The sequence below is a fragment of the Hibiscus syriacus genome, unplaced genomic scaffold, assembly GCF_006381635.1.
Source record: "Hibiscus syriacus cultivar Baekdansim isolate YM2019G1 unplaced genomic scaffold, ASM638163v2 tig00005259_pilon, whole genome shotgun sequence".
Lineage (NCBI taxonomy): Eukaryota > Viridiplantae > Streptophyta > Magnoliopsida > Malvales > Malvaceae > Hibiscus > Hibiscus syriacus.
The window spans coordinates 1-11,472 of NW_024062049.1; the positions used below are offsets into that span (position 1 = coordinate 1).

The 11,472-nt window shown below is 37.3% G+C and overlaps 1 protein-coding gene and 1 non-coding gene across 2 annotated transcripts; one reads left to right on the forward strand and one right to left on the reverse strand.

Moving 5' to 3' along the window:
• Positions 1–1,460: 1,460 nt before the first annotated feature.
• LOC120198988 lies at positions 1,461–1,553 on the forward strand. The gene has a single exon (XR_005523411.1). It is a non-coding gene; the product is annotated as a small nucleolar RNA snoR128 (small nucleolar RNA).
• Positions 1,554–7,599: 6,046 nt separating this feature from the next.
• Positions 7,600–11,021, reverse strand: LOC120198986 (AP2-like ethylene-responsive transcription factor ANT). The gene is made up of 9 exons (XM_039200215.1): positions 10,503–11,021; positions 9,742–10,414; positions 9,570–9,652; positions 9,389–9,397; positions 9,229–9,317; positions 9,070–9,143; positions 8,950–9,000; positions 8,791–8,867; positions 7,600–8,483 (listed from the first exon to the last, which is right to left on the reverse strand). The coding sequence occupies exons 1-9, from the start codon at positions 10,813–10,815 to the stop codon at positions 7,828–7,830; spliced, it is 2,025 nt and encodes a 674-aa protein (XP_039056146.1). The 5' UTR covers positions 10,816–11,021; the 3' UTR covers positions 7,600–7,827.
• Between the last annotated feature and the right edge of the window lie 451 nt (positions 11,022–11,472).

Genomic DNA, 11,472 nt, shown 5'->3' on the forward strand with positions numbered 1-11,472 from the left:
CCGTCACTGAAAGCGATTCCGTTTAACGCGAGCTGGATCCATCCGATCCAGTTGGGTTTTTGGACAAAGTCTTCGATTTTCTGGCCAAAGAAAGTGATTTTCTTCGAAAAGATAACGTCGATAAGGAGATTGCGGCTATTGTGAGAGTTGCGAAGGAGAAGAACAAGAAGGCTGAAGAGGTGGATCCGAATGTGGAGATAAAGAGGAAATTAAAAAAGAGGAGGTCAAGGAGGAAGTGAAGAGGGAGCCAATGAAGGTTGATAAAAAGGAAGAAGAGAGTAGCTTTGGTTTAAAGGTTCGAATTCTTAATTTCTTTAATTTTTCTTATCATTATTCTAAATTTTTGTATGCGAGGCTAACTTGTGGAAATTTGGTCTCTTTAAAAATTTAGTAATATGAGGTCTACATTGCTCATGTTTTCTTTTTGTTTGAACTTTAGATGAGAAAAGGATTTAAATGATTAAAATAGTAATTACTTACTAGGCTCTTTAGGGTTTAATTTTTTTATAGCACAGTTTGCTTGTTTGGAATGAAACTAAAAAATAAGACCATGCTCTGCTTCTTTTTACTGTACTAAAACTTGAGCAGAGGCTATTGTTTTTCGGATATGGAAAGGAACCTTATATTAAGCAAGCTCGAGCAAATTTCAAGAGTTGAATAACATAATTAAGCTTTAGTTATGTGCTGTCTATGAATTTCACTCAAGCTCAAATACGCCTCTTTAATGTAGTGTTGGTCCTCTATCCTGTTGTATAGCAATTTTTTTCATGTTGTCTTTCACGGAATTCACTAAAAAAGTAAGTTAATTGGTGTCCCTGGTGTGAGGGCTTTTGAATGTTTATTTTGTTCTGAAAAGAAGACATGGAAACATTTTGGGTAGGATTCTTTTGTCCTGGCATGTTTTGGACTTTAGTTGAAACGGGGAGGTTTGTTTGCATAAATTTAATGATAGTCTTGGTGTAAGTTGGATTTGATGCTCCCTGAACTTGCATTCACCTGAAACTTCTAAGCATTTTCTTAGAAACATGGTGGTGAAGGATTTTAGTTAGAAACAATGTTTAGAAATTGAGGTTAGAATAGATGTAATACTTGGATCAATCATGCACTAATGTTGAATTCTCATAAATTCTTCTAGTATTGGATGTTGTAGACAGTGCTAGATTCACAAATTGCTTTGTATATGTTGAATTGCATGGTTTTCTCCCCCAAATCTTTTTGTTCTGTTAATTGGTTTAGATGTCTATTCTCACAATTGGGGCTAATGGTTGGTGTAGATTGTATGATTTTATTACAAGTGGTTATGCTTTTCAAATCCATAATTGGCTACAAAGATATGCACATGTTGATTCGATCTATTAGAATGGATTGAAAAAAAGAAAAAGAAACATCATAGGTTCTTTACTTGACTGAGAAATGAACTTTTGTTTGATTTTATGCTCCCTTTTTGCTATCAAATTAGTTTGCAATGATAAGGTTTTGGAATCAATGAAGCATTTGTGAATGCTTGATGAACTTTCGACCATTTTGTCGATCCTGAGCGGTTACCCGAGCAACATAGTACTTAATCATAGTTTTTCACCATCTGTCTCACTCATTGTTTTTGGATTTTGGACTCAGTTGTGAGTTTGGGATATGTGTTTTCATTTTTTAAAAGATTTTTATATATTAAGATCCTTAGAGGGTCATATTCACTTTGCACATATCTTTTTCCCCAAAATGATATTTTGTGTTTTCACCTTAGTGAAGGTTAGAACCACTTATTTTCTGTTCTTTGCCTTGCTTAGATTTTGTTCATTATGTATTAGTTAACTTCTTTAATGAATTTGCAATTTGGTTGCTGTGATGATTAGTTCCAATTCATTTTCTTCTTTCTTCAATTCTTATAAATAGTTTTCCCTGTAATTTTGGCCGATCATATTGTTTTGTTTGTCCCTCTTTATTCATGTTTCTATAGTTAGTTTAAAAAGAATTCAATTTCAAACGGTGTTGTAAGTTTGCTCACATTCAATTCATCATACTTTCCATTTCTAATGGTTTCTGAATCAATTCTGATGATTGGAATACTAAACACCTACAGCTTGACAATGAAGATGCATATTCAATCATATTTTATGGAAGTGGTACCTTGTTTGCTTTGTGGCTAGCATCTGCTCTTGTGGGTGCTATTGATTCAATTCCATTGGTGTGTTTTAAATCCGAATTCCCGAGTTTCTTTGGACCATGAATAAAACATTCATATTCCTTTTGGCTAACGATTGTAATCGTAAAATTCAGCTGCCTAAATTGCTTGATTCGGACAGTGTTTCAGCTTGATACATGAAAATGGAAAGGGAAGTGGAGTTGATACTTTCTCTAGTAGAACCATGACTAGTTAAAATAACAAAGATAAAAAGGATAGATTCGGACAATGTTTGGCTGGTATTCGGACAGTGTTTTCTAGGATCCGTTGCAACTCCTTGGACAAAAATAATGTGTCCCATACATTTAACCGTTTCGTGTTCAAAAAAATATTTTCTCTTTTTGACAAATTATAAGTTACTTTGTAGTAATTGTAATACTATTTCTAAGTGTTGTAAATGTAAATCCCAATTGTTAGAGTAAATTAATATATCATCAAAGAAAACCAAAACAAACATCCTCAAGTATGGTCCAAAAAGCTCATTCATTAGAGATTGAAATGTAGTTGGGCATTCGTAAGACCAATTAGCATGACTTTGAATTCAAAATGGGTGTGGTGAGTTTAAAAGTAGTTTTTTTTATATCATCTTCCTTAATTCGGATCTGGTAATAGTCAAAAATATTTAACCCCTAATAATTCATCTAATAAATCCTCGACAACAAGAATGGAAAACTTATTTTTAATGGTCATAGCTATTTTGTGTGGAAAACATTACCCAACAGAATCATCGTTATGATCGATTTAATATCATAGTCAAAATTAAAAATCCCTAATATTGAATATTTAGTTAAATGTTGAAGTAAAATTTTAATATATTTTTAGATAAATTATGTAAAATTTAATATTAATATTAATTAAAATTAAAATAATACATTATATATTTAGATAATAAAATAATATATCATCGATGAATTTTTATTTAAATATATTATCGATGAATTTTTATATAAATAATTTTTATTTAAGTATTTAGAATTTCACTTGTTAAAAAATATAGAACAAGGATAATTTGGTAAAATATACATTCCAGTAATCTTTTATTCCTTCAACCAAACATTGTAATCTTACATTCCTGCCAAACCAACCAAACACAGTAATGTAACATTCCCAGTAATCCTATTCCCTGATAATCTTTTATTCCCACTGGTAATCTTACATTCCGTGAACCAAACGCACCCTAGTGGGAATAAAAGATTACCAGGGAATAGGATTACTTGGAATGTTGTATTTTATGTTTGGTTGGTTTAGCAGGAATGTAAGATTACCGTGTTTGGTTAAAGAAATAAAAGATTATTGGAATGTATATTTGATCAAATTGTCCTTATTATATATTTGTATAATATTACAAATTATAAAATATTTATATATTTTCTTTAAAAAATTAAATTCATAATATTTATATAATTTTTTTACAAAATTAAAAAAATAAAAAAGGTTTAATGAAAGGATAAAAAAAAATTTAACCTCTAAACTTCATATAAAATTTTAATTATAGATTTTTTTGTAAATCTAAAATAATATAATGATAAATTTGTAATTTAACCTTCGTAAAATTTTTATTTTTCAATGACAGAAAAATGATATTTTTGAAAAAAAATAAAAATTTAAGAACATTTTAGTCCAAAACGCCGGTAATGTTACAATACCTAAGGGAAGGGAGGTAATGACATTCCCGGTAATATGTCCCAAAAAATCTACTATTAGTAATAAAATATTACCAGGAATGAGATTCCCGGCCAACCAAACATAGGAGTGTGGGATTCTCATCCCATAATCTTTGAACCAAACATCCCTTTAGAGACAGATTCAGTGCAGTTGACGCCGGTGCAGTGACAGACGCGGCGTAGCAACGCCACTTGCCCTCAACCCACCTGTACCCAACTAATATTTTTGAGCTAGTACAAACCCACAGCCGGGATCACGAGCAAGAGGGGAAAAAAAGAGAAAAGATTATTGTTTGCTACCAAAGATTTTCACTTTAGATCCGGGACGTTGACAGCTCCAAACCTTAGTTTCCTTAATTAAAAAAAAAAGCATATATTTGCTTAGGGAAGTGATGTATAGATATGAGCTGCAACTGTGCGGCCGGGCTATGCTGCTGTCCTAATATCTGCCTACTTGAACAGACCGTCACCTCAAATCTTGTCCCATTGGACGCATTTATTCACTCTATGTTTTACGTTAAAAGCTTTTTTTGATGTTGGGTCTCGAGCAAATGATGTGAAATACGTTTAGCAAGTGATACTTTTTCTGCCTCTGCTGCCTAGTTGAAAATAGGGGTTCTTGTACGGGAGCAGAGCTTGCTGCCCTTAACTTGCATTGAATGACAGCGAAGCAAGAGACAAAAATTTTGCAATTAATGAATGAGGCTGAGGAGGATGCAGCACTAAATGCCAGGTTGTGAGAAGGAACCATGCCTGGTAAACTGGGACCTAGCCCTTTTGCTACTTTATTCGTTTGCCATGCACATCAAACACCCAGATTTCAAAACTCAAAATGAAACAAAGAAATGCACAATGTAATAGCTTAAATTGGTGTATCAATCAATGGCCCCTCCTGTTCAAGTATTGCCTGGTTTAGGTGGACTTTCATCAACATCAAGTGTTCAAGTTTGAGCCCAAAAAAGCAGGAAGAAATAAAACATCAGAAAAGTGGGAAGAATCTTCTTCAAATTGGTTTTGTAAATGGATGCTGTTTCACAATGTCCTTCCAGGTTCAAATGAAAAATCTGAAAATGTACAAGTCCCAATCAGAGGCAGGCAGAAGGGTAGAGAATTAGCCTGTAGTTTTTAAGGTCTCCTCAGCAGGAACAAGACTCCTCCACACAGGACATCATCTATCCTTTCCCTTTCAATGTATTGGACACATCCTCGAATATTTGGTAAAATCAACGAGATAATGCGTTGAAATTTTTTTTTCACGAGATAGTGCCCTCGCCAGATTAATTGCTTAGATGGGGTGATCTCTACAGTCCTCATATAGGTCGCCATGCACGCCCAGCGACCTACCAGGTCACCATGCAATCCATGCAGCCCCCAAAGGTCGCCATGCACGTCCCAACACGCTGGGCATCCGAGGCCATCCGACCGAGGCCATCCGAAAGCATCTGATGCCATCCGAGAGCATCCGAGGCATCCGAACGAGCTATGTGAGGGCATCCGAATGAGCTATGCGAGGACATCCGAGGGCAACCGAGCGAGCTATGCGAGGGAATCCGAGCAACCGAGCGAGGGTAGGTCGCCCAGAGTACATGGCGACCTACCCTCGCTCGTTGCCCTCGGATTCCCTCGCATAGCTCGCTCGGTTGCCCTCCGATGCCCTCGCATAGCTCGTTCGGATGGCCTCGGTCGGATGGCCTCGGATGCCCAGCGTGTTGGGGCGTGCATGGCGACCAGGTAGGTCGCTGGGCGTGCATGGCGACCTGGTAGGTCGTTGGGCGTGCATGGCGACCTACCCCCAGGGACGTGGGACTGTAGAGATCACCCTATCTGAGCAATTAATCTGGCGAGGGCACTATCTCGTGAAAAAAAAAATTCAACGCATTATCTCGTTGATTTTGCCGGAATATTTACGTAGTTATTTTGATGATTTATGTTTTTAAGGCTCCATCAACGTCACTTATATTACGGGTGTAGTTTTCTACCATTGAATTATATAGTTTTTGACAAATTACAGCATTATTACTATAATTTCATTTATATAATGGGACTTTAATAATTTGTGTATGATACTTATCTCACATCCGAAATTTAAAAGAAATAAATTGTTGTTTTCATTTATCAACAAGTAGTTGGTCACTTATTTACCAATGCGGGAGATTTATGGAGTTGGAGCGTTTCAAAATTTGGGACCACTACTTGTCTGAAAAACATCCATCTTATTATATAAAAAACATTAAAAATTCTTTTTTTTTTATAAAGAACGAGTTTGGACCATTCAGAAATATGTGCATGGTCCAATAGGTGACAATGTGATACTTCAATTGTCCTTGAATGCTAAGGGACAGGTTCAAAAAATTAGGTGTATTAACCAAGGCTGAAAGATAATAGAAACATGTTTATAACCCAAATGTATTTGTGCCTTTCAGTGTACCTTTAATAACATGTCTGCTACTTTTAGTTCTCAAAATTCTACCACTCTACTGCAAACCCAGTGCTGGTTTCAGCTTGTGAATTAATTAGAATGTATGATCCAGCTCGTGCGCAGCTAAGAATAAGATTATTAACCCATGACTGCTTTTCGTAATACGTTCCAACTTTGATTTCACAATTCCAAGCTGGCATGTAATCATATTTGTTGACTAAATTCAAAGGAGGGACCTCAACTTTTAAGAAATTCATATTCAATGTTTTTTAACTTTCTTTCCTTTTTGTGCTAGCTTTTCAATCTTTTTGACCATCAATCGCCCCCGCTGTGTCACCCTTTTGCTTTCCTAGGGTTTGTTAGTGTGTTCCCCTTTAGACCTACCTCCTTTTTTTTACTAATTTCTTAATGTTTTTTTTCCATGTCTTGAATTAATTCCTGTTGACATTTTATGACACCCTTTTTCTTCAAAAAGTAACGTGATTTTCTTCGTGTAGGGCTAAATCCGAAATGCAAACCACCAAATTTCCAGTTAATAACATCATTAACCAAGTGGCAATAAACCAACAATTCTTTCTATGTTCCTTCAACGGTTAGTTGCTTTTAATTCAATATTGTTGAAGCATTTGCATATAAAGCTATTATGAAATGCATGTTTTCACATATATCAAATAATTATCCTCCAACACAATAACAGATAAGTTGATGAAGTGTGCAAAGTTATGAATTAAATAATGGCTCCAGCTTGTTGTGGCACATATCCTTGTCACTGCAGCAACTTAATCGTCAAGATTGTAATCCAACCCGGCCCCATACGAATCACTGATTCATCGCTACTGCAGTGTTCATATACAACAGATAGAGAAAAGACACCAACTTTGTCCGCACTTGCACATGCCCTAGCTTGTTATCATCTTTGATTTTACACTCTACATTAAGGAATTATGAAGAAGAAGAAAAGGCTAAAGGGAAGTTTGACAATAATGTCCTCAGTCCTTCACAAAGATGATATATTGCATGCAATAGGAGCAGACAGTCTTTTCCTTTCCTTTTTGAAACTATGAAGTGGGAATGTTCGTTTTCCTTTGTGGAAAGCTGAAAATAAAACAATGAATTGTAATGATGGTTTGAGGATAAAGTTGAGAGATTGGTATGATATTATGGTCAAAATAAGCTCCCCTTTTACATTATTGTGAAGCATTGAGCTGGTTTTGTACTTTGCAGCTCCCTTATGAAGCAGAAAAGCAGGATCGACTATTACATCATTTCATGGAATTTAAGCATCAGCCCTCCCTTAATTCCCTTCCCTCCATTTTTTATGGTCTTTCATTCAAAGATAAGCCAAAAGGTAACGCTTTAAAAAAGAAGGTTCCTTACAATTTGGTTACCATACAGATAATTGGTCCCCACCCTTGTATTTCATTAATCCCATATTCCCTCCAAAAACTGGACCTGGAAAAGACATAATCAAAATCTAGCTTTTCCCGCTATTCCATCAAGTTCTTAACTTTTTCTTGCCCATGCAAAACTTCCCGTGTTTGCATTAACAGTAGACAAGGGTATTTTTAGGTTTCAGTCCAGGCAGCAAATAGAGGTAAGTGAGCCATTGAGACAGCACCGGGACGTATCGGTGCCGAGGGGAACCAACTAACACCATTTGTTGGACTAACCAACTTTGATGCCGAGGGTGGCTTAGCAAAGTGTACTGTGGAGCCTGTTTTATCTGGGTTGCCTTCTCTAGAGTTGCTTCCGCTGGTCACTAAAGAAGACGAGTTAGAATAATGAGCTCCTAGCCTGGCGGACCCATCCACCATTGGCTGGCTAGAGCTCACAGAATCGACTCCCATGACATCATGCATGGCCAGCGGGAAAGTGGGATTTCGATAGCTTTCATTACATGCAGACTTGTTGTGTTCGATCAACTCGACACCATCAACAATTGGTACTGGCTGTGGAGAGGCCATCTTCCAATCTGGAGCATTCCCATGGTTGACTTGGGGTTGAATGGTCTCACCATTGGTTCGCATGGGTATATTGTAATCACCAGCCTCGTTGTAATCTTTTTCTTTGTTTCGCCTAGCTAATTCACCAGCAAGCAGAGTATTGCTGGCCATGATCCTTTCAACGTCGTATTTGGTGATTTCGAAGTTCGTCACGGCATTTACACCCCGAAACTTGATTGCAGCAATGTCATAGGCTTCAGCTGCTTCCTCTTGGGTGCCTAAAATGAAGATACGCTATTAATCAAGTATTTTAGACAGAATATTTTGTTTGCCCATCTTTATCAGCTCACTAGAAAAGCATTCTTAAAGAAATTTTAATCAGCCTTATAAAAGCATCACAGTTGTCTAAGTAACATAAATGTACAGAGATGTCATAACATGGAGCACCTTAAAGCTCTTTATGAGACTGGAAAAGCCAAAAAATTGAACTAGGAATGATGACAAGGACAAATGAAGAAGACAATTTCAAACAGATTAAAGGAAAAAAATAATCTTGCAGCATACTATAAGCTATTGAGAACTTACTGAATGTTCCTAGATAAAGGTCCTTGTTTCCAGCAACCCTGCCAATGCGAGCTTGCCATCTTCCATGCTGATGATGTCTACACACACACAAATGACATGGAATCTTCATTAAATCGCACAAAAAATAGAATAAAAAGATGAGGTCAACGGTGATAAAACCTTGTAACTCCTCTGAACATTGAGGCCCCTCTTGAGAACCCACTACTTTTCCTGTAAACAAATGGAGATTTGAACTTATCATCAACAAAAATTGAATTTGGATGAAAATCAGAAACCAACCTCCTTAAATGGGCAACATATTCCTGGCAATTCATGTTCTTCATTTCCTGCAATTCTTCACGGTAACTTCCAAGCTGCCAGGCAGAAAAAAAACTTACTTACAATGCAATTTTGAGTACTTAAAATGATTGAATATAAGTTTCCAATGATTCGACTCACAGAAAAATTTATATGCGTCGAAGGTCCCCAATATTTAAGAGCAGCAAGATCATAAGCCCTGGCAGCTTTCTCCTCCATATCATAACCCCCTGAAATTAATTTGGAAGTGGATTAAAATAGAATTTTATAAATGTTGGTCAACAATTAAGAAAATGCTTACCAAGATAAACTTAAAATGCACGAGTTGATTCAAAAGCATCCAAGAGAAGCACGAACATGACAAGGAGGAATTAATAAGACGAGTCAGGTCATTAAGACAGATGGACCAACAATTGCAGTCAAAAGAACAAATGCTTCCAATTAGATACAGTAAATGTGTTTGGTTTTGGCTATAAACAAACCTTGTCTCCCTTTCCTGGTTTGCCCTTCCTTCTTGCAACTGTTGTCCCAAAGATGAGCTTCATATCTACCCGTCCATCTATGCCTGGTGGTCGAATTTCGAAAGAGTGAATGGTAGAGCATAATTGAAAGAATCACGAGTAAACTGTATCAATGGCAAGAGTTTTAACTGACCTTGTGACACCCCGATACTGGGATGTTCTTTGTCCAAAAGTGTCAATGGACTTCCTATGAACAGTTTGCTTTTGACCCACCTTTCTAGACCCTCTTTTCTTTGTTTCCACTGCCACACATTCAGCGGCAGCTGGCGAGATCTGCCTTGGAGCTGTAACGCAACTGGACTGAGAACCAGGACTCATTGACAAACTAAGGGACTGCAAGTCCCCACAACCCATTGAACCAACAGAGCCGGAAGCTGCTCCATCATCAACCATGCTACTAGTCATATGTTGCTCTATTGAACTATGGGTAGAATAGTGCCCAGCTACCCAGTTTTTAAAACAAGGCATTGTTTCTTCTCCCATTTGAGGAATCTGAGAATCACAATCTACGAGTTGGGTATCCTTGGTTTCTTCCCCCAATGGCAACTGGTACATGCCTTGGCAGGCCAGTCCTGAAAAGTACGGGTGAGTTTGAACCCCGAACTCTTGCTCTTGCTCTCTAAAGGGTTCTTGGAGAAGGTCCAGGGAATGATGGCGGTTGTGTTGCTGGTTCGCATTTTGGTGGTAGTACATGCTGTCTAAGCTCAGACGCATTGTTTCTCGTTGGTGGCTTCCATATTGATGAGGTTCCATGGTAGCACCACCCAGAAAATCGTCCAGTTTTGGAGACGAAGTAGGCACAATACCTTAAAACAAAATAAGCATTGAAAAATACAAGGGTTAGGACAACTATAATATCAAGTAAGAAGCTTGGGGGGAAATGATTAAGAAAACCTTCAGACTGCGATCTATTGCAGAGAGCTTCCATGATGCATAGAGACCCATCTGACTTAAGTGGCATAACAGACAAAGGAGCGTGATAACCTCCACTATCACCAATTCCATAGCAGATTCCGGAACCATTGAGGTGAGAAGACAAGTAGAAGCTTGTAGGAACAGCGTTAGGTACATCGGCTTCAGCTGCAGAAGCTTGACCATGATGAATGTGTTGGGGATCGGTGGACAGCTCCATTTTCATGTGGGGTGAAAGAGAGAAACCCAGCCAGTTACTATTGCTGCCATTGCTATTGTCGTTCGGAGACTTCATCTTCTTCTCTCTCTCTCTTGCTTTTCTGACCTCAGAAGTTTCGAGCACTTATATTCCTCTAGCTGCAAGGCAACTCAATCATTGAAGCGAAAATAAGCTAATCATACCGAAAATCACTTGCCTCCTTCCCAACATTTTCCATGCACAACAAAACTATTCTCTTTAAAATAAAAAATAAACTTGATCCGGCAATGCTGCGAATATATAGTCTCTTTGCCCACTTTTTTTTTTTTTTTTCCTTCAATAGTCTCCTCATAAACCCCACAAAAATCTCGGATATAAAACATAACACCAAGAACCCTTTTGCATAAACTAACAAAAACTCACATGGGTTTCTCAGATGCTCCCATATAAACTCATCTCCTTTTACTCAGAAAAGTGAGAAATAATGACATACTTGGCTTGAATATTTTGAAAGCAAAAACTAGAGAGTTGAATAAGTGGGCAGTAGGGAAAAGGCGTGGTCAGAGAACCAAAACTGGGCGGCCTTAATATATTTACAGTCACAGTCCCTTGGATAGATTTGAAAGGAAACACACTGCCCATCCAGTCACTTCATACAGTACACCCTCTTGTGCCACTCTACAAACCGAAGAGGGTCAATTTTACACAATTTACCTCTCATACATTATTCATTTAAATATTATCGATTTAACG